Source organism: Strongylocentrotus purpuratus, unplaced genomic scaffold, assembly GCF_000002235.5.
Source record: "Strongylocentrotus purpuratus isolate Spur 01 unplaced genomic scaffold, Spur_5.0 spur5_scaffold_16, whole genome shotgun sequence".
Lineage (NCBI taxonomy): Eukaryota > Metazoa > Echinodermata > Echinoidea > Camarodonta > Strongylocentrotidae > Strongylocentrotus > Strongylocentrotus purpuratus.
Window position 1 is genome coordinate 4,510,241 of NW_022145601.1, and position 24,688 is coordinate 4,534,928.

General features: G+C 39.3%; 1 protein-coding gene across 2 annotated transcripts; it reads right to left on the bottom strand.

Moving 5' to 3' along the window:
- Positions 1-4,280: 4,280 nt before the first annotated feature.
- Positions 4,281-17,732, bottom strand: LOC577460 (transmembrane and coiled-coil domain-containing protein 4). 2 transcript variants are annotated; one of them, XM_030986568.1, is made up of 13 exons: positions 17,599-17,732; positions 15,516-16,108; positions 12,713-12,893; positions 11,908-12,068; positions 11,013-11,110; positions 10,091-10,231; positions 9,426-9,545; positions 8,783-8,947; positions 8,155-8,273; positions 6,600-6,823; positions 6,024-6,144; positions 5,341-5,604; positions 4,281-4,747 (listed from the first exon to the last, which is right to left on the bottom strand). In XM_030986568.1, exons 2-13 carry the CDS (start codon positions 16,028-16,030, stop codon positions 4,400-4,402), a joined length of 2,457 nt encoding a protein of 818 aa, XP_030842428.1. In that variant the 5' UTR covers positions 16,031-16,108; positions 17,599-17,732; the 3' UTR covers positions 4,281-4,399. The 2 variants fall into 2 exon arrangements, with proteins under 2 accessions (XP_030842428.1, XP_030842427.1); XM_030986567.1 differs by having other exon boundaries at positions 15,516-16,119.
- Positions 17,733-24,688: the final 6,956 nt, after the last annotated feature.

The window sequence follows — 24,688 nt, forward strand, 5'->3', positions numbered from 1 at the left end:
AAAACTGCATATTGCAGAGATCAAAACATATTCAAGAAATATAAGCAAGTTTAGTGATTCTATTTTGTATGTGAAGTCTGCACCAGCTACTGCAATCAATGTGTGTTTGTGCTTACAATGATTTCTAAACCATATGTTTAGTTTAGTTTTGTTATGTTTTTTCCTGATTATATTTTATATAGGTGCAATATATTTACTCTGTGCTATATTTCATTATAATTATTTGTGTAATTAGTACAGTAACTGTTTGAGGATTTTAGCATTGATGTTTCCCTTTTACGTTAACTCTTACACTACCTAATTCTACTAATGACTCGTTTCTGTGCTTAGTGAATTTTCTTGGCAAAGCTTGCTATTCCTAGATTATGAAAGAGTATCATCAGGATGCTGGTTGTAATAATGAGTTTAGAGTTTTATAACATCCAAAAGGAAAATTTACCTGTAACAACATGAACAGGAACCGGGGCGCATAAAACCAGCCGTTTGACATATACACTGCAGTAATCGCCAGAATGACTACCACTGGCGATAAGGAAGTGGCGGCTTTCTTGAGTCTGCCAATTTGCATCTGAGGAAGATGTCTGAACACTTGAAATTGAATCTGTTACAGGTAAATATTCCTTTTGGATGTGATAAAAGAACTCCTAATTTTTGTACACCGTACCGAGCTCATGTAGGAAGACTATCTAGTCTAAACAGACATATCTCTTTGTTTGCCACATGGATAATCTCCCTGTTCCACAGTCAGGGATGAGACAGAGAAATTCCCCAAAAGGAGGAAGATTAAACAGGGTTCTGGGGGCAATGCCCCTGGCGGGGGTTAAGGGGGCAGCAAGCCCTTTCTGCAGAAAACTTTAGAATATATTTACGTAAAAGGACATGTTTTCCTTGCATTTAAATTCTAAATGTGAGAAATAACTGTTACCCCATCTAGCTTAAAGGGACATTGTTCAGATGAGAGAGATTTTTCCGCGGTGGAATCACATCCCTGCACAGTGTAATTTGTCATGGGTTATAAACTTCATTTGCTCTGTACTAAAAAAAATTGAAAGTCTATATTTTGCCTTAAGAAATTTGTTTATCATTCACCCTAAATATATTTATTACAAAGATGTTTTTGTACAATCCCTGTATGAAACAAATCTATTCCTTCATCAACTAAGTAAATGAAATTAAGACATTATCTGCTCAGAACAAATTGGAGAGGAGCTCGCAAGACAAGTTACAGTGTTGCTAATTTTTGTTTCACTGATGACAACTTTAAAAGTTCATAACTTTCTTATTTTTAATTGCTTATTGCTCGAACTTTATGTGGAGGGGGGGATGTTTCACAAAGATCCTAAGTTGAACTTATCTCTAAGTTGGACTTAAAATTTATGGGAAGCCATTAGCATCCTTGAAAACATTTTGTAATTTTTTTTTTAGAAGGCATAAAATGTTGATTCAAATCATTCATATTTTCTATTATCATGGGAAATTTCATGTTCTTGATGTGGAATTGATGACAAGTCTAAAATACTCCAATTTTTGCTTTTGAATATATTTCATTTTAAGGCTCCAATGGCTGTCCATACTTTTTAAGTCCAACTTAGTGTTAAGTTCTACTTAAGATCTTTGTGTACAGAAAGACTCGACATTGATATTTAACTTTATTATTCCATGCTAATACTTAAAAGTTGTGGTGAAGGAATTATTCTGAAATAATGAAATTATTACGATGGTGTCACTTCATGTATTTATAGCAGATCTAGGATTCAAGTAGATCAAAATATATTGTACGCAAATGCTGTCATTTTCAGTATTAAATTTATAACATTGCAATGATTATGTCATTTGTGCATTTTATTAGTCTCTAACATTACAAAGCATCCAGCAGTAGAAAAAAAAGGTTTACAGGCATCTCAGAACAAACTGTGAGGAAAGGACATCTTATTTTCTGCTGTGCTGTTTGTTTAAACAGAATTATTGGACAGTAAAATCATTTAGAATATCAAGTCTTTGAGTTTGGTCACTTCCCTCTGGGGCATTAGAAAGCCTCCTCTTCTTCTTCTTCAAGATAATCTGCCTCCTTCAATACTGAAGATTTTTGCAGATGCCGTAAATACTCGGCCTGATTGGGGTGTGCAGGTGGACCAATACACCAGGGTTTCCCCTACCCTTATACCAATAGTGCAGTGGGTTCTTAACGTGCAAAGATGGTGACTCCATTTAACGTCCTATCCGAGGGAAGGAGTGTTTTTCACTTTACATAGTCTGCATCTATGAAACAAGGGGAGATGCATGTTAACACACAACGCAGGCTTCAGTCATCCACCTGCTGTATACTGCCAGGTTGACCTCGAGTACTGCTCTTCACATTAATCTACTAGCACACACATGATCAAGTATGTGAAGGACCCTTGTGGCACACAGCTTCTTTTTTTCAGTTCCTACTTGCCTTGAACAAAACTGCCATTATACTTTTAGTTTGCAATCTCATATGATAAACGACCTTTATGACTGATATATCTGTAATATGGCATTAGAAACAACACAACAAAATTTTGATTAAATTTTTTTTTTTACAGATATCCATAATTTAATTTCATCAAGATATAATACATGTATTCAGGGAAAATATAAAATTATATTCCTGTATGCATGAATATAAAATAGATTTCTGTTTGTTTATACAAATCACCCAAAAATAATTGTAAATCAGATTTATGATTTTTTTGGGGGTATAGAAAAAAAAAACTGTTTATTTCACAAAAACAATTAAAAAAGCATGACATATGCTAGTCTTAAAGCCAAGGAAGTAAAGTAAGCATATTCTAAAATTCTCAAATAATTCAACTATGATTCTAACAAATCAAAATTTGTATGAATTCCGTAATGTTTATTCAAACAAAACGCTACATACCGGTAATCAAAATGAAGAATAAATTTATATTACCTGAACCTTTAGCCAATGAAATATATGGAAGAAAAGGATTATGACAATCCAATGCACCTTACTTACATGTTTCATCACTTAAATAAACATTTCATATTTACAGCACAGTATGAAATTATTTGTATACTTTTTAAATTAGTTTAGATTTTGTTTTTGTTTTTTTGTTGTTGGTTAAATGTGTAAATTGCAGGGAATTTCATGAATTTTATTGCACAACTTTAAAAAAATATATATAATCGAAGCCTCAGAAATTCAAAAAGTTAAAAATATATATATGTGTCATGTAAAATGTTAACAAACTATTTGTAATGTTATGAATCCTCAATCATTACAGCACCAACACACGGATTGTGAACAAAATTAAGTTATTGCAAGACAACCGAGGTGCCACATATACGTACATGTACGTGTATGTAACATGTACACTCGTAACCAGAATTTTGGTGCATTTAAGCCCTCTTGTCAAAATAAAAGCTGAATCGGCTTCAAATCATAGACAATTGCAGTACTGGTCTGATATTATAGCAAAAGCAGATCGTAAAAAGATCAAATAACTGAAGATCAAGATGGAATGTCAATAATTGATCGCATGATAACAACATATCTTGGTTCGCGAGTAAATCAGCTCCATATGTACAGACAAGGAATTTCATCACAATACATACTACATAAACTGTTTGTTTGTTTAATTTTACATGTTGTTCTGCATTTTTCAATATAATACAAAGTAATATACATGTACAAACTACATGTAGGTACATATATATTATTTACAAAAGTTAATATTCAATGAAAATAATGTATTGTAACAAAGATCAGGACTACATCTTGGCAATGAAATCAAGAGTTGTGTTTGGCTTTGGCTTGAAGTCAAGTGGTCAGCTAACTACTTAAACATGGCCGGTACATATATCTACAGTTATGAGATGTAAACAATCTCTTTTAACAAACCATGCTTAACAGCTGCACATCTGGTCTGGTTACACAGTGAATAAGCACTTATATTTGCATGCATGAAATACAAGTTGTCTCTATAACAATTTCCAAAGCAGATTGCTTCTAACATAGAAAAGAAATGTTCAAAACCTGCCCCCCCCAAAAAAAAAAAAAAAAAAAAAAATTGGACATACAAGAAGTTGTACCAAAAAAATCACTAATTTCCAAAAAAGAATACCTTCCTCTTTGTACGATACATGTACCTGTGAACGTACAATGCACGTTAGAAAGACATGATTTGAAAGAAGAATTTCTACAATCGGACATCATCATATAAAATAACAGCCACACAAAACTTTGACGCAAGATGTAAGGCAAGTTAATACAGGTACGGCTTCATGGTAAAAGAGATGATCGGCCTTTTGAACAAATCATCAGATTGTTGATCAAATGGTTTCAGTTTCTAGCTTACATATAAGCCTTTCGGCAAGGCATTAATTTATATGTACATTAGTGATTCAATCTCTACTATAGGGCGCTCAACGGGTCCTGTCCCATCTCTACACCCTCTCTCATTGTCACAGTTCCTCCCTTGCTTTTCTCTGCATCCTTCCTTCCATCACCTTCACTGCACGCATCTTCCAATCTCTCATCCAATCCGCTTCCTTCTGATCCTACCGTTGATCTTCCCCCTTCTGCGCCTTCCGTGGAGTCATCTGCTGACACTGGCTTCTCTGGGTGACTGACGTCGTCTTTGTGGCTCCTGTCGATGGTCTCTGGTCCAACAGAGGGAGCCCCACTGCTTGGTGCAATTTTGTCCAAGGATCGGGAGTGGGAGACATTCTCAGCGAGAGTTTTGGGCCTTGAATCCGTGTCCTTGATAATGATAAATTAAGAAATTAAAAAATTCAGCAAGAAATGTATACGAGAAATTTACATGTACATGTACATTTCATTTGCTTCATATCTAAAAATGATTAACAAAACAATATTAGTATTTACATTTTAGTAAATGTTCAGGAAATTGTATGTTAATACAACTACACAAGTCATTGCTACAAATAATTGCTGCACTCATACTTATTGCAGCTGAGGACAGATAAGAAATTGATTTACTTAATTTTTCATTTCCTATACTCATTCACATGTAGCTTAACAGCCGACCCATAGGCAATATCAATGACATGTGCTTTAATATGACAAAGACCATGCCCACTGAATAGAAAGATACTGCATATTTCAGAAAAACAAAATTACTTACTGGGACCCGTTTCACAAAGCCTTTTTCAATAACAAATGACAAAAATCAGTGACAAATCTGCTGATACCCAATCAGAAGCAAGGATTTCAGTAGCTTATAACAAAAACTGTCATTTGTCACTGATGACACGTTTTGTGAAATGGGACCATGAAGAAAGCAAAATAAGCCAGTTCCAAAAAGGTGAACAAAGATATACGTGTACACATACCTCTTGGGAAGATTGACCTTTTGACCCCTTCAATTTAGAAAGGGCAAGGTCCATCGCTGATGCGCTTTTTGGTATGAGAAGATCACTCGCATCAATCTTGACAGCAAGGGGGTCATCATCGGCGGCTTCTTTGGTTGCCGTATCTTTTGTTTTGGGCTTGGTAAGATCAGAGAGGCTGCCAGATTTTGGGACGTCTTTGGTTTCAAGACCAACAAAGTCCAGGATGGTAGATATTTTGTTTGAGTAGTCCAAGTGACCTGTGACCTGTCAATCATGCAGAGGGATATGAAAAACTGGTTCATTGATAGTTGTGTGTTTGTGTATTTTTAAAGTTGTTTTTAAACACATTAAAAAAATATTAAAAAAGAGAATTCAGGGGGAAAAAATGGCATCTAACATTTCCCCCTTTTGAGTAAGAAAAATTGGGAAATAATAGGATAAAATCAGGAAGAAAAAAAACAATTAAAAAATCGGGTAAAAAAATAAAAAATAAATAAATGAATAATAATAATCAGAAAAACAATTTAAATTGGGTTTTTATTAAGCCTTAATTTATGCAAGTACCATGGTTGTGACACAAGAAAGTTTAAAATACCAGTATATTTATAACTGAATGGAAAAACATGTAATAATTTTTTTTGAGAAGATACAATCCACAGGATCAGATGTCATGACTCACTCACCACTTCTGTAATATCCACATTGACCATACGTCTATTGTCCCATCGGACAGGCTCCAATCCTGCAATATCATTGACCTGCATGGATGCTGTCCTGTAGACAAACTGTAACAGCCAATCACCTCTAAACAATAGCAGCAAAAACAAACAAACAAACAAACATGTCATTACTATGTGGTTACGATTGTACAAATATTGCTCTAGCTAAAGAAGCTCTGTAGTCAATTTCCTAGACGGATGGGTTCGGACAGGTTCTGATCCTATAACATTGACCTGCATGGATGCTGTCGTATCTAACAGCCAATCACCCCTAAACAACAGCAAAAACAAACAAACAAACAAACATGTCAATACTAGGTGGTTACAATTAGACAACAATTGCTCCAGCTAAAATAGCTCTCCAGTAGATTTCCTACGTGGAAATTGCTCTAAGACCTTGATGGACAAATTACACATCTCTGCCTTGATCCATTATCTCAGCAGATATTGTATAAAAATCATTGATTTCTTGATTCTCCTGCAGTTTTTAATTGTACCAATTTCAAAGTTTTAAAGAAAATGGTGTTCTTGAAGACTAACCTGCAATAGCCATTCACAATATGCCCAGCCACAACTTTCTCAAATGGTCTCCACTGGGCAACGGACGAAGTGACCGGCGCCCCCAAGAGGTAGACGTCCTGTACGATCCCCTCACAGCCCTTGCGTTGAGAGAGCTCCTTGAGACAGAAGAAGATGACCCTTGCCCCCATGCTGAACCCAACCAGGGTCACGGGCCGTTTGCCTTGTTGCCGTGACAACAGGACCTAAATCAAGAGAGAAAAGCAGCCATCTTTAATAACGATGTCAAAGGTTGTAATTTACCCTGCCTACATAGTTGGAACAAATGTACGAGCCAGTGTTGGAGGTTCATGGTTCTTGCATTACCTTTGAAGAATTAACATGCATTTTAAAAATATGGGCAAAAGGGGGTACTAGCACTCTATACGCCAACATTTTGTGTACAAATACATGTATATTTACAAATGAAAGAAACATAGACACTACTACAAGTTGTTTTTGCAATATATAAGGCAATTTAGAATACCTGTTCCCATCTACATTACCACCTTAGTTTTGAGTGTTGTTTGATTTGCGAATCAGTAACAATTCTCAAAATTTGCAATAAGAAAACTCATCCAAAAATAATACATTTTACAGTATTTTTACAGCCTCCTCTTTTCCAAACCTATTTGGAATGACATAAATATCACAATACAACTAGATTGAGCCTGTTGAGAGCACTGGTAATGTCAGTCTTTCGATATGGCAGTGAAACATGGACACTCAGATGCGAATCAACGCTTTGGAGATGAATTGTATGAGAAGGCTTCTGCATATCGACTACACTTTTCATACATCCATCAAGAAAGTGAGAGAGATAATGGAGAGTTATATAGAGGAACATGATCACCTCATCTCAATTGTGGAAAGAAGACAACAGCAGTGGTTTGGGTATGTAATGAGATGCAAGAATATCTTGCAAGGAGGAACTGATTGGAAGAAGAAAGAGGGGCAGACCAACTAGGACATGGACTGATAACATCAAGCAGTGGACAGGCATGTCATTTCAGCAGCTAACTAGAACAGCTGAAGACAGAAACTTATGGAGAACCTGTGTCTCAAGGTCAATTACATTGTTGCCCCGGCCAACTGCCGCCAAGCTATGGGGACCCCGCCCCCCCCCCCCCCACTCAGTGTTATATTGGGTACGCATATGCATGTTCCCTCCTTTTGAAAACACCCCCCTAAGTCGGGTGTGTAAATTCAATACGGGCCAGATTTTTGTGTACTACGAGCCGGACTTTGTTGCGTGAAAAGTACCGGACATTTTGGGAACACGTATGCGGTCCCTCCGACCCCGGAGTGGGGGGCCGGGATGGGGACAGAGATAGATACAGTCAAACCTGCTTTAGTAACCACCTGTCTACAAAGACCACCTGTCTACAACAAGCGTATTTTTTTGTTTCCCTTGAAAATGGTTTGTCATTGAAACATGTAAAAGGAACCTGTCTATCACAAGCATATTTTTTGTTTCCCTTGGGCGGGCGGTCGCTGTAGACAGGTTTGACTGTAGATGAATTGATTTCTTTCTTACCTCTGCAAGCTGCTTACCAGCTGCGCTCGCCCTACTAGTAGCAACGCTCCATGGATTGTCAATGGAATTTGAAATGGCAGCGTAGGCTGCTGCTGGTAGGGCTATTGCTGCAAGCAAACCTGTCAGATGGAACAAAAAAAAGTTAAAGATAATCATGAGCTCTGGTATGGGAATCATATTTTGATAGAAAAATTGCTATGATTTATTCTGGATTGTTTATCCTGCAGTAGATTGATTGTTTGGACCAGTGAAATAAAACAAACGCACAAAAACTTACTGGACATCATCTTAGATAAAAACCACATGCAACTCGATCTGCTTTTGCACATAGTGACTTGTGTGAAGCACATGGTGTTTGGCTATTTATCCTAATCGTTCTATGCTCAGTAATGGTAATCTTGTGAATATTTATTTTCTATCATTACCAGAATTCAAGCTTATCTTTAAGCAGGGCCTATTCCATGAAATGGTAAATGGGTACCTGGTAGGATTATTCCTTGAAATGCACTGTGCACTGATAACTGATATAGCTAGGGTAATAACTTCCAAAGCTCTTTGGAAGCGCTTAGGGACGTTATATAATGTGATATACGGTATACAAGAACTGAATATTGTTAAAGGTCCTTACCTGCAAGAACAGTGTATTTGAGGGCTTCCTTGGCTGCCATACTCATGACTGTATCAAGAATATACTCCAACGATTCACCCAGTTTGATCAAGTATTGAGACTCCCATTTCAAGCAGTAGATCTCATTACAGGTCGCTACACAACGCCAAGGAATGGTGAAGTTATCTGCAAAAAGGGGAGAAAAGATGTGCCATTACTTCTCTACTCAAAGATAGTTGAAGACAAATACTGCCCAGAACAAATATCTCTCACAAACAGACACCTTGGCTGGACATGCAAGGAAATTGTCTTGGAAGGAGGGTGATAGTCGAGAGGAATTGTCCTAGATTTTTCTTAATTTTAATACTTATTCTTCTGTACACCATCTTAACTTACTGCTATGCAACTGCTGCTTAAGGATATCCTTACAGGCTCATGCCACAACGCCCCATCAATCTCAATCTCACTACCCTAGGTGCCTTTAGAAGGTGGTCCTTAAACTCTAATCATTCTCACTAACCTAGACGGTCCTTAAACTATAATCATTCTCACTAACCTAGGCGGTCTTTCAACACTTCTCAATCCCACTAACCTAGGCGGTCTTTAAACACTTCTCATTCCCACTAACCTAGGCGGTCTTTAACCACTTCTCATTCCCACTAACCTAGGCAGTCTTTCTGCAGCCAACCAGAGACTGCAACGGTCACATGAAGATCCCTTCCTTCTGCCAAAGCAGTGAATTCAAACTCTTCTACCTCACCAACTCGCTTCTTCATTTTGTATCCTGAAAGGAAAAAAATAGCAGGATAAAGAATGCATAAATAAAGAAAATTTACATTGAATTAAACAAGCACCTTCCTAAGAGCAAGCTGATTTGAATTAATAATATAAATCACAATTCAGTGAATAAATAAATGTATGCAGTTGCATGTATGTACAGTGTATGAAAGAGAAAAAAACAAAATATGTTGTATGTTGTGTTGCTGCAATCAATGTCGGTTCAAACTTGTATCTATGTGAGTACTGCTTGTTTTGGGGCATTGGTTTTTGTTTCGGGTAATTCATGTTTCAACAATGTCAAAGAAAATTCATATGTTTGGTTTCTGGAAATTATAGAAGTAAACATGAATAAATGAAATGAAAAAATGAAAAAATAAATGAATAAATAAAATGTTAAGAAAAAAAATAAAATTAATTAATCAATTAATTAATCAATTAATTAATAACTTTCTCATATCTTAATGGACTGATTTCACTTAGTTGGAGGCATGTCATTCTCCCATCCCTTTCCTATACACAAACACTAAACAGAAATTGAACTCTTGTTACCCGACAGTCCTGCTCCCGCTGCACCCAGAATCGATCCGATGATCGCTGCCCCAGCTACTGTCCCGAAGAAGCTAAGACTTGTCCCCAGAAATGCTGCCCCTGCTGTAGCTATCAGAGGAGCTGCGAGCCCTCCTGTTAGGCCTGTCAATCAGGATGGTTGGATAAAAGAAAGACGAAATGAAATGTATGAAAGTACAAAGGAATGAATCTTTTTAATGATATACACTGGTATAGCTAATTGGAAGTACATACCCCCTCCCCTCTTTCGTTTAAAGGAGAGAGGTAGGAAGGGAGAAAGAGAGAGATAACGATTACGAAAAGAAGATGATTGGAATCTATCTCCCTACATCCTCTCCCCCCCCCCCCCCCTCCCCCCATTTACACCCAGCTACATGTAGTAACATTTCATCCAAAATCATTTTGAATCCATTTATACAGGTTTACAAACAAAACAGATATGGATATTAGGCAAGTGAGCATGTAAATCAAAATTTTCACCTGCTTTACCTGGCAAAATGACACAAATAGTTACCGGTAGCTGTGTGGACAAGAGATGCACAGGTATATCTCTTTATGCACTCTAAGGTTATAAACATCATTTTGCAGCATCCACAAAATAAATCAAACTCTGTCAAATTGTTGACAGAGATTGCTTCATCATAAAAACAAAAAGGCCTAGAAATAGTGACCCTAGTAGATTAATCATGTTTGCCCCCTACAGTGAAACCTGCCTATAAACACTGCCTATAAACACCACCCAAGGGAGACAAGAAAAGTGGTCCTTGTAGGCGGGTGGTCTTTATGTACAGGTTATTTTAGTTCATGTTTCAATGAGAAAACATTTTCAAGGGAAACAGAAAATGTGGTCTTTGTAGACAGGTGGTCACTAAAGCAGGTTTGGCTGTATCTTGTTTCTACCCACCTATGATAGCTCCTCCTCCTATTGTAGCTGCTCCTATCATGACGTAACGTCTAGCCTTCCTGAACTTTGCTTTCTTGTCTCGTTCTCTCTTCTCTTCTCTGGTAAATTTGAAGAGAAAGAAAAAATACTGATGATCGAAACTTAAAGCCTATCTGCACTAGTATGGCCAGGGGGGATTAGACCTCCCTGCGTGGTCACTGACAGGGGATTTTCTCATAAAATCAGCTCTCATTTAACATAAGAAAAAGGGGATCTTGGGGGACGAACGGGTGCTGCTTAGGTATTAACGTCTGCAATATAGAGTAGAGGGCGCAAGTAGCCACATGTAGGGCAGTCCTACTTTAAAGCATTCACCCACTGAATCTGACTTGATTTTGTTTGAAACTTGGTATCCAAGGGGTCTGTATTTCCATGGGTAATACAAAAGAAATGAACCAGTATCCTGAATTTAAACCAAAAATAAGGCACAAAATAACACAAAATACATGTAGGCTACTAAGGCAGCTTAGCGAACTGTAGTGGTACAAAAAGACACATCCAGAACACAAACTGCATATTTGTTTGAAATCATAATTTCATCACACAGAGGTAGATCTACATTGTTATACATGTAGGAGTTGGAAAATTCATATCTTAATGAGGCTTAATGTTAGCTAAACTTTAACTCCGATAAGTAAAAAGAGAACTTTTAATCAACAAACTTCAGAAACTGTTATGCACTTTGTGCTCCACACATGTCGTTTCATACCACTTCAATATTACTGAGTGGAAATTGCCCCAGGGTCCCCATATCAGCTATAAAGACAATTAAATAATCTGCCAGTTACGCAAGATAGGAATAGACATGTATTTTTATTCTTGGTTGTAAATGAAAAATAAGAAAGAATAGACTTACTCAGTGAGCTCGTGCTCTTCTTGTTCATAAACATCAATGATTCCCTTTTCAAATGCTCTGATTATCTTCCAGCTAACATCAAGGCGCTTCGATATTTCCCTCACAAGGACTCGCATCCTAGCATCATATGTTCCATCACTCAATGCCTGGGTGATCATGTCCTGAAAAGAAATGTTAAAACATGATTATCAATACAGGGGTTGCTATAATGTTTATGGTGAATGTATGATTGAATATGTTCATAAGAGAAATAAAATATACCTCACAGAGTTGCCAATTTGTGTTTGATTGATCGTATATTTATATCTTTCTTATTTTTAATCGGTTTTTGCTCCAACTTTCACTGATCTGTTTCTCTCATTTTGTTTGCTTCTATTAAAACGAACTTGATATCAGGGTGGGTTCTACCTTTAAAAAAAATCCTTGCAGTAAACAGTGTCATACATGCAAACAAGCCTTTAACAATGACCATGGGTGATAGTGAGCTCCACCTCAACCACCCCCCCCCCCCCCCTTGAGTAAAAAATATTTTAAAAATTCACGGGGAAAAAATGGCATCTAACAACATTCCCCCCTTTTGAATAAGAAAATTTGGAAAAAATAGGGAAAATCTGGAAAAATAGGGGAAAATAAGGGAAAAATAAGGGAAAAATCAGGAAAATCTGGGAGAAAAAAAAATTAGGGGGAAAAAAAATATGTACAATCAGGGAAAAAAATTATAATCGGGGAACTGATTTAAATTGGGTACTTATCAGGCCTGAATGACACTCAGATACCTCTACAATTTAAAGAAAAGTTGGTATACCTTTGGGATAATCTCTGGCTTGATGAGGGAGGGATCCTCTAGAAGCACTTCTGTGAAGACATCTGCATTGGCGAGGTCATGATGGTTCGGATCCTCAACCATGATACTTAGGGTCTCCACTGACTGCTTGGGAAGCTTCAGGTATTTACTAAGAGACTTCACCGTCTTTAAGTTCCACTGTCTGAGAAATGTCAAAATGAAAATGGAGTTGGAAGGTTTGACAAAAGGAATCTACACATGTACAGAGATGCCAACCTCTTGACACAAAAAAACAGACTGAGTATCCTAAAAAATCAGACTTTGGAGAGAAAAATCAGATTTTCACAAAAACTCGACACTACCAATGGCCGGTTGGCCCAGGGCCAGTAAAATTTCAGAAAAATGTGATACTGGTACGTACGGTCAAGTAAAATGTTTGCTCTTTCATTAAAATTTTAAAAGAAAATTGTTAAGCAAATTTTTTGTTGGGGTTGCGGGGGTTTACTTGTACATGTCTCTATGCGATTCCGTGGTTTTTATGGGTATAAAAAATAAAAAAAACAAAAAAAATAAATCATATTTTAAGAGCTAATATCGTATTATTGTATTCCACTCTTACTATCGTACTAAATACGATTAAATCGTACTGGTTGGCATCTCTGCTTGTACATGTACTGTACATATCAATTACTAAGCGAAGTCTTTAAAGCCTGTCTGCACTAGTTTGGCCAGGGGGATTAGACCTCCCTGCAAGGTCACTGACAGGTGTTTATCTCATCAAATCAGCTCTCAATTAACATTAGAAAAAGAGGATCATGGTGAGACCAACAGGCACCGATTGGGCATTGTTTGCATATAGAGGGTGCAAGTAGCTATATACCGGTAGTGCAGTGGGGCTTTAAATGACGGGGCTTTAAATGACGGAGCTTTTTTCAGATATCCATGCTACATTATATATGTAAGGTTTGTTCACATATGGCATAAACCCTACAGGTTTCCCACCTGTAGGGTCTTTAGCATATTTGGGTGTGCTGCTCTTTTTTTAACCTTCTAACAAACATACCTCTGTTGCCTATAGCCAGCTTTTCATCCCCATTTTGGTATTCATTTAGTAAACATAGCGGTTGACTGTAGCATACATGTATGTAAACCAGCCTTTAGGAGTTTTCAAATAATATTTATACCCGAGTCCTGAGCCATATGCAGGACCCATATATTTACATGTATCTTTGAAAAATGAAATAGTATACAAAGAATGGTTATGAGTTCAATCTTTCAACGAATGAAAATATTCGCACTATTAAACGAATGAAAAACATTCATTATTTGTTTTATACAACAACGAAGAAGATCTACATGTAATAGAACGTTAATCATTAAATTATGCTTTACTCCTTATATTAAAGATAAATTTAAGTTGGAGTCAGGCCTTCTCGATTACATTCAGATTGCCTTCGCGTCAAATACACGCAGGGATATGCTCACGGTAGACAGGTACGCAGTCTGCACATAACCAAAAATGCATGGCGAATATAAAACCAAAAATGCACGCCCGTGCAATAGAACATCTATTGAATTTCATGTGGCCAACAATCCTCCTATCAAATGACAAGGATCCACGTAGGTGTTGTATAAATTAATAACCTTTTTTCAAAAACATATGCAGTGGTACTCTTAAAGAGTCTTGCTGACCAATCAACACTTGATGTCATCATGTGGATTGGACCTTGACAATCCTGGGGGGCATTTCACAAACATCCTTAGTCGAACTTAACTCTAAGTTAGACTTAAATATTATGGAGAGCCATTAACATCCTTATAAATATATTGTAAAAGTTATTTTAAAAAGCATAGCATGTTGATTTAAATCATTCATATTTTCTATTATCAAGGAGATTTCAATGTTATTGATGTGAAATTTATGAACAGTCTAAAATACTTGAATTTTCGCTTTTTTATGTATTTTATTTTAAGGCTACAAAATACAAATGGCTCTCCATAATTTTTAAGTCTAACTTAGAGATAAGTTTGACTTAGGATCTTTGTGAAACACTCCCCAGACCTTACATGTAGGTGGGTGAAGCCTATGAATAGAATCTTTACACCGAAACAAACTCTGATAAATGTATTGTATGTAACACTTTCTCTGCTGAGAGCTAAAAGGGCATGACCTCTGTGAAAATGGAAGACTCAATATCCATTAGGGCTGCGACGAGTAGTTGAATGCTCGAGTACCCGCACTGTTGACAACTTCTCGTACTCTCGTATATTCGGTCGCAAAAAAAAAAAAAATTAAAAAAAAAAAAAAATCCCGGTCACCTGGCACTGTCGAGGCCGACGCTTAGCCGTGCCAGGGAGAGCGGCAGCCGCTGGCATGGTACCGTTGGTCAAAATGTTTCCCAACTCAAGCACTGTCAAGCTCACCACTCAGAAACTGGGACCAAATGTCCGGATTTCTGTTTGGACTTGGATGGAAAATGGATTATTCTGCCATCTTTGGTTTTTAAAACAGCATTGTTTACTGTTATTATTATTATTAAATCGGCGCCTTCAACTGCAACTCAAAGTAAAATTGCACGCATTTTCGGCGATGGACCCGGGATACTCATCCAGTGGTATGGTGGTGGCAAAAAGAAATCTAAAATCTAAAATCTAAAATCTAAAAATTCAAGAACGACAAAAAAACAAACAAATTAAAAAAAAACATGGCGTTTGAATATTCGAGTATTCGCTTGTAAGCCTGGGAGTGTACTTGGGTACCTCATTACACTGTTGTGCACAGCCCTAATATCCATGCATCTCTCAGCTGACAATTTCAACTTACTTGTTCCACTCGTTCTCAAACAGGTTAGGAAGGCATACAGCAACGAGTGATGAATAGGCAAACTTGGCTACATCGTTCAGTACCTCAGGGAGGGGTTTCTTGAGCTGTTCTTCCGCAAGACTAGTTAGACTGCTATCCTCCGATCCCGAGCTGCTCATAGTGCCCCCAGACCCAGCTCCATCCCCTACATCATCACCGATCTTTCCCCCTTCCTTGCTTCCTCCTTGACCCCCGCCGCTTCTCCCAGGGGATTCTGTATCTGTAGGGTTGCTGGACGACTCCTCTGAACCCTGTGAGAATGTCATCAGACCTTGCTGCAGCCGTGCTTGGTATATTTCATCATCGTGGTCATCAGCGTGGTCATCCTCTGGGGACGGTTTGGGAATAGTGTCGGGTGGCTCTTCCTGGGAAGATATTCCGCTGGACGAAGCCTCGCTCGGAGAATCCACTTCTTTGCAGGAATCTGTGTCTGTTTTTATCTCTGTTGATTTGGTGGTGTCGTCCATGCCCTCCATGTTTCCAGTATGACAGTATTAGAAAGCAAAATAGAACCAAGCTTTTAATTGTCCTCCCTCTTCAGTTCCTCATCTAACCTGATCAATACCTAGGAGAGAGAGAGAGACGAGGATACACAGTGTATGACAATAGTGCAATTACAGGTACATTCAGGAAGATATTTGAGGTATTTGTCTGAATTTTTGATGTTGGGTTTTCTAGATGGAAACTGTCACATTCCTGGCTGCTTTTATATCTCTTGAAAATGTGGGTCAGATGGTATGGTTTTTTAGATCTTCTACAACAAAATCAATTCAGTCTGTTTATCATTAAAACAAAAACAAATCCTGAAAAAAATAAAAATTTATGTCATATTCATAGCTCATCATTGTTGGGTAGGGATAGAAAAATTCAGATTAAGGAAGTGGAATTACAGGATGGGCCAGGCTATTAAACTTATTATTTTCTTTTTCTTTCTTTTCAGGTCTTGGTACATGGTATAAATTAAGAGATTATCAGTGCTTCAAATTTCCTAGATTCACAAGATCCTTTAATGCTCTGTCTGACAATGTAAACTAGGAGGCGAGTTGGCTCAGTCGGTAAAGCGTCTTCCTGTCGAACCAAAGATCTCGGGTTTGAAAAACTTTGAATCCCACCCAGGCGAACGACTGAAACCTGCGTTGTGTGTTAACGTGCCCCTCCCCTTGTTTCATAGACGCAGGCTATGTTCAGTGGAAAACACTGTCCCTCGGTTAGGACGTTAAATGGAGGCCCCATGTAGAGGAGAGTCACCACCCTTGCATGGTAAGAACCCATTGCACTATTCGTATAAGAGTTCAGGGAAACCCTGGTGTAGTGGTCCACCTGCATACCCCAATCATGCAGGCCGAGTACAAGTATATACGGCATCTGCAAGAATCTTCAGTATTGAAGGAGGCAGATTATATTGACGAAGAAGAAACTTTCTTTGTTTTTACAGATGAGAAAGATCTATTTCACAAACATTACCCCCAACATTTCATGAATAAAGGGGCATGTTTTCACAAAAGGTTGGGTAACAATAAGACCACCGGAACCGACTGATGATTCGAATGAAGCTAGTTTCACTTTGTACTGTAACACGCGTACATATACTGAACTTGAATATTCTATTGTTATTTTAGTCAATGGAATGAAACGTACAGCCAAGTTATCTCAAGCTGCAATCATACTCATAGTTCATACTCATCATACATACCCCCCCCCCCCCCCCCCCCCCCCCCCGGCCCCCTCCCCACAACCACCCACACACACTTAAAAACAACTGACCATGTCGTATGTCGTCCATGTATTGATCTATGACTATGGTATTGATGTAATCATGTAAAATGTTCACAAATAAACGTTAGGGCTACATCATCAAACATGCGCGCTTCAAAAGATTACATGACAGTCAACACTAGAGTCAGATCACACGTAGCCTACACATACTGCAATGATTGCACTGCACTGAATTACTGATCACGCGCAGAACGCTTGGATTTGGAAATCACACAGAACACAGAAACAGATTTCAGAAGTTCTTACACTTTACAGATACATAACATACCTCACGAAAACATGCAGTCGTAAGCTGATACATAAACATTCACCACATCAAATTTGTGTCGAATGAAAATTGGATTGATATCAAGCGATGAGCGGTACTGCACTCTCTGCCTCTGCATCTGTGAGACTGTGTGACTTGATATGCATGCAGTTAAGTTACAAACAAACTGCGTGTGCATCTGTACTCTGCATTGTGTGTTCGTACGTACAGTCATGTATGATGTAGCTCGCTAGCGCTGGTGACACACACACGAACAGACAAAGATTCGGGGAATACCCGTCTAGCTCTGAGCTGAGGAGAGGAAGGGGGTGTGTCCATCTTAAAACGTAAACAAACTTATGTCAGCTTTTGTAAGTTTTCGGCTACTTGAGATGGCATCATTAACAAGGCTGTTGGTAATCAGTGTCTGACTCAACTTCACATTTCCAATGATAGTATACGACAGTTATATTTCCCTTTACTTTAGATCTGTTTTAGTCAAAGTTTACTTGATTTGTACACTTCTTAAACAAATTTATGTGGGGAAATATTCCTCCTTAGGTGGTGATGGCAAGGGACACTGGCGTACTCCCCCCTCCCAAATAGAATTAATCCATGACTTATTTTCAATCCCATACAAGTGATTTATAAATCTTCTTGATATCACATGATTTTCAACAAAATGCGCGTTTCTAAATTTTTTGTTGCAAACTGACACATTCCCAACTAGCATGTTTTTGTTTATAGTCACTAATGGGCCTTAGTGGCCACTAACAGTAACACTAGTAGAAAATTCCTTTCCAAAAGCTAATGCGACAAGCACTGCCGGGAGAAACATGCTACCCACCAATCGGGCTGTGCATGCACATATTTGAGAACGAACGTTCCATACGTACACTTATTTATTTATTTATTTATTTCACATAGGACCTATACAGGGTATCTCATTCAGATTAAAAACTGATCTTCCATACAGCCCTGTCTCAATAAAAATACACATACATACAAATCATGTAACACTGCACGTGTACCGTTAAGGGGCCAAGTGGGGAAAGTGAATTCAGACAAGGATTAAGAGTAAAGAACGGTACAACGAATCATCTTCTTTCTATAATACTTTAAAGCGTATATGCCATAGTTTACAGGAGGGATTAGATTGCCCTGCAAGGTTACTGGACAGGTGGTTATCTCATCAACTCAGCTCTCAGTTAACATAAGAAAAAGAGGATCATGGGGGACCAATGGTCACCGATTAGGCATGGTTTGTTATATAGAGGGCGCAAGTAGCTACAAGTAGTGCAGTGGGCCTTTAATGAAACGGCAAAGCTTCCGCGCTTTTCGCGGGAAGTGTGTGTGTGTGTGTGGGGGGGGGGGACTGAATTCAGACTAGGATTAAAGTCAAGAACGGTACAACGAATCTTCTTCTTTCTCTAATGGGCGAAAATGATTTCAGACAAGGATTAAGAGAAATAGTTAGATGAAACGTCAAAGGGAGGGGCGAAACAAGAATTAAAAGTCGGGAACGGGACAACGGACCGTCTTCTATCTCTAATAATTTAATGAAGTGTCAAAGGGGACAACTGAATTCAGACTAGGACACGATACAACGAATCGTCTTCTTTCTCTAAAGATTTAATGAAAGTAAAAGCTCCCGCGCTTCGCGCGGAATGGGCGAAAATGAATTCAGACAAGGATTAAGAGTAACAATTTAATGAAACGTCAAAGCTTCCGCGCTTCACGCGAGAGGGGGGGGGGGAACTGAGTTCAGACAAGGACACGATACACGTGATGAACCAAATCACTTTCCTCAGTATGCTTTGACCGACTTTAATATCTCATTTTCGCAGCTTACTTGGATGGATCAAATCAATTTGTCAATTACTCTGTCAAAAAGAAACCTTCTTAAGACGAAACCACAACTATCCTACGTAAATCCCCCGCCCCTTTGAAATTAATTTTGCCGTATACGATTTTTATTGTTATGCCTACGCGGCAGATAATATTATAGGAATATACACTGTCTTGAGAGGTTCTGGTTAAAACTATGCGCAAGAGGTGACTCCAATAGTACTATTTGCTGAGGGGCGCTATTATATCATGCATCAAAAATTTATTGGTTTTTGATTGGTGGAGAGCTTGTCACGTGACCAGAAATATTTCAACTATTTTAAGGTTGCTCTGAAAAAGTACTATATGAGAGTACTATTTGGGAGTAGAAGTACTATGTTGGTGTACTATTTAGGAGTTGAAACAAAATTGCATTTTCTTTTTCGAACTGATTTTTTTGGTTAAATCTTAATTTAATGAAAACAATTTTTTTCTTTTTCTAAATTGTATTTTTTCCCCCAAAATGGTATTTTTTTTATTTTTGCGGGATATAAAACAAATATACCATGCCTTCTATTCGCGATACTGGTTAAAACTATGGGCCTCGGTGACTCCAAAAGTACCATTTGCTCCGGGGCTACATTGGACAACATTTTCCCAACATCGATTTGCCAAGTAACATCTACCCCAGGGGCGCGCCACAGGGGGGGGGGCATGGGGCGGCAGCCCCCTATCATTTTGAAAAGGGGAAGCGGAAGGGAAGGAGAACGAAGAAAAGGAGAAGGAAAAGAAGGAGAATAAAAGAAAAGGAACGGGACGAGAAGGAGAAAGGCCAGTAGAAAGATAACTATAAAATATGACATTAGGGAGGGCGGGGGAGAGGGGGGAAATAAAGATAGAGAAAAAAAGAAAAAGAGAGAAAAAGCACATCCCCCGTCAGACATCCCCTGCGTTCTTGTTCCCTTGAGACTTCTTGAACTTAAGACTATTTTCTTTTTAATTTGGCAAAAAGTTCATTAGATTATTAAAGACAGAAGACGATTCGATGTACCATTCTCAACTGTTAATCCTTGCTTGAATAAAGTTCCCCCTCCTCCGCGCATAGCGCGGAAGCTCTGACGTTACATCAGATTATTAAAGAAAGAAGACGATTCGATTTACCATTCTCGACTCTTAATCCTTGTCTGAATTCATTTTCGCCCATTCCTGCGCGAAGCGCGGAATTTTTCACATTAGAGAAAGAAGACGATTTGTTGTATCGTGTCCTTCATGAATTCAGTTTCTCCCCTAAGCTTTGACGTTTCACTAAATTATAAGAGAAAGACGACGATTCGTTGGACCGTTCTCGACTCTTAATCCTTAATGTTTGAATCAAATTCCCCCTTCCCCGCGCGTAGCGCGGAAGCTCTGATGTTTCATCAGATGATTAAAGAAAGAAGACGATCCTATGTACCATTCTCGACTCTTAAGCCTTGTCTGAATTCATTTTCGCCCATTCCTGCGCGAAGCGCGGAAGCTCTGACGTTTTATCAGATTATTAAAGAAAGAAGACGATTCGATGTACCATTCTCGACTCTTAATCCTTAATGTTTGAATCAAATTCCCCCTTCCCCGCGCGTAGCGCGGAAGCTCTGATGTTTCATTAGATGATTAAAGAAAGAAGACGATCCTATGTACCATTCTCGACTCTTAAGCCTTGTCTGAATTCATTTTCGCCCATTCCTGCGCGAAGCGCGGAAGCTTTCACATTAGTGAAAGAAGACGATTTGTTGTATCGTGTCCTTCATGAACTCAGTTTCCCCCCTACCGCGCGAAGCGTGGAAGCTTTAACGTTTCAATAAATTATTACTCTTAATCCTTGTCTGTATTCATTTTCGCCCATTCCGCCCTTAGCGCGGAAGCTTTCACGTTTCATTAAATTATTCGTAAAAGAAGACGCTTCGTTGTATCGTGTACTTTGACGTTTCATTTGATTATTACGCTTAATCCACGTCTGAATTCAGTTGCCCCCTAACAACTTTGCCATTTTCACTGAATTATTAGAGAAAGAAGACGATGTTTTGGTACTATTCTCTATATTAATCCTTGTCTGGATTCAGTTTCCTCACTGAAAATAATTTGTGTTACAAATAAGTTGTGACATAATAATCTTTCTCCAAAAATGAAAAATCTTTTAGGAAATATCAGGAAATAAAATGAGTGAAAAAAAAAAAATAAAGATACAATGACGTGAATTTTAAAAAAGGGTGAACGGAAACAACATAACAACTAGAGAACTATTTTATAAGTCATACTAATGTCCGAAAATCTTTCTCCTTGTCTCCAATCTCATCACGAAATCGTCACAGAGTTCATCTATGTTTACACTGTCCAGGGTTGTCTGATGTGCATTGCAGATTGCTATTTTTGCGCTTCGCGCTTAACATTTAGCTCGTTGCTTTTTGACGCTGCGTCTTTGCATTTGGCGCACTGCATTTCTATGATGCTGTTGATTGAACAAATTGAATAAATCCATCAATTCCTGATGAAGCCGTATGGGCGAGAATTCAATTTATTCTTGTCTCACATACGGTTGTCTTATTTACTTCGTCATGTATGCATTAGGAAAATGAGATAGCAAAATGTGTATATTGATGGTCATCTTGCGAGTATTAACCATTAACTACTTTCATCGGGCTCTCATCCTTAATTTTTCTCTTCATTTTTTTATTTTTTTATGGTGAATTATTGGGGGGGGGATGATTGTACAGGCCATCCCCCCCCCCCCCACCTGAAATATTGGGGGGGGGGGATATATCCCCCCATCCCCCCGGGATCGACACCTATGTCTACTACTACCCTACCCTTTCTTCTATCATACCTCTACTACCATCCTTCGTCAACTACAACCCTAACCATTCTTCAATCCTACTACTACCCCCATCCTACGTCTACCCCACCCTACCCCTCCCTACGTCTACCCCACCCTACATATTCCTACCTCTACGTCTACCATCAAGCGCCTACCACCACCCTACCCTTTCTTGTATCCTACCCCTACTACCATCCTCTGCCTACCCCACCCTACCCTTTCTTCTATCCTACCTCTACTACCATCCTACACCTACCACCACCCTTCCCTTTCTTCTATCCTACCTCTACTACCATCCTATGCCTACCCCACCCTACCCTTTCTTCTTTCCTACCTCTACTACCATCCTATGCCTACCCCACCCTACCTTTTCTTCTATCCTACCTCTACTACCATCCTACACCTACCACCACCCTTCCCTTTCTTCTATCCTACCTCTACTACCATCCTATGCCTACCCCACCCTACCTTTTCTTCTATCCTACCTCTACTACCATCCTATGCCTACCCCACCTTACCCTTTCTTCTATCCTACCTCTACTACCATCCTATGCCTACCCCACCCTACCCTTTCTTCTATCCTACCTCTACTACCATCCTATGCCTACCCCACCCTACCTTTTCTTCTATCCTACCTCTACTACCATCCTATGCCTACCCCACCCTACCTTTTCTTCTATCCTACCTCTACTACCATCCTATGCCTACCCCACCTTACCCTTTCTTCTTTCCTACCTCTACTACCATCCTATGCCTACCCCACCCTACCTTTTCTTCTATCCTACCTCTACTACCATCCTATGCCTACCCCACCTTACCTTTCTTCTATCCTACCTCTACTACCATCCTATGCCTACCCCACCTTACCCTTTCTTCTATCCTACCTCTACTACCATCCTATGCCTACCCCACCCTACCTTTTCTTCTATCCTACCTCTACTACCATCCTATGCCTACCCCACCCTTCCCTTTCTTCTATCCTACCTCTACTACCATTCTATGCCTACCCCACCCTACCCTTTCTTCTTTCCTACCTCTACTACCATCCTATGCCTACCCCACCATACCTTTTCTTCTATCCTACCTCTACTACCATCCTATGCCTACCCCACCCTACCCTTTCTTCTATCCTACCTCTACTACCATCCTATGCCTACCCCACCTTACCCTTTCTTCTATCCTACCTCTACAACCATCCTATGCCTACCCCACCATACCTTTTCTTCTATCCTACCTCTACTACCATCCTATGCCTACCCCACCCTACCTTTTCTTCTATCCTACCTCTACTACCATCCTATGCCTACCCCACCCTACCCTTTCTTCTTTCCTACCTCTACTACCATCCTATGCTTACCCCACCATACCTTTTCTTCAATGCTACCTCTACTACCATCCTATGCCTACCCCACCCTACCCTTTCTTCTATCCTACCTCTACTACCATCCTATGCCTACCCCACCCTACCTTTTCTTCTATCCTACCTCTACTACCATCCTATGCCTACCCCACCTTACCCTTTCTTCTATCCTACCTCTACTACCATCCTATGCCTACCCCACCCTACCCTTTCTTCTATCCTACCTCTACTACCATCCTATGCCTACCCCACCCTACCCTTTCTTCTTTCCTACCTCTACTACCATCCTATGCCTACCCCACCCTACCTTTTTTCTATCCTACCTCTACTACCATCCTATGCCTACCCCACCCTACCCTTTCTTCTATCCTACCTCTACTACCATCCTACACCTACCACCACCCTTCCGTTTCTTCTATCCTACCTCTACTACCATCCTATGCCTACCCCACCCTACCTTTTCTTCTATCCTACCTCTACTACCATCCTATGCCTACCCCACCCTACCCTTTCTTCTATCCTACCTCTACTACCATCCTACACCTACCACCACCCTTCCGTTTCTTCTATCCTACCTCTACTACCATCCTATGCCTACCCCACCCTACCTTTTCTTCTATCCTACCTCTACTACCATCCTATGCCTACCCCACCATACCTTTTCTTCTATCCTACCTCTACTACCATCCTATGCCTACCCCACCATACCTTTCTTCTATCCTACCTCTACTACCATCCTATGCCTACCCCACCCTACCCTTTCTTCTATCCTACCTCTACTACCATCCTATGCCTACCCCACCCTACCCTTTCTTCTATCCTACCTCTACTACCATCCTATGCCTACCCCACCCTACCCTTTCTTCTATCCTACCTCTACTACCATCCTATGCCTACCCCACCTTACCCTTTCTTCTATCCTACCTCTACTACCATCCTATGTCTACCCCACCCTACCCTTTCTTCTATCCTACCTCTACTACCATCCTACACCTACCACCACCCTTCCGTTTCTTCTATCCTACCTCTACTACCATCCTATGCCTACCCCACCCTACCTTTTCTTCTATCCT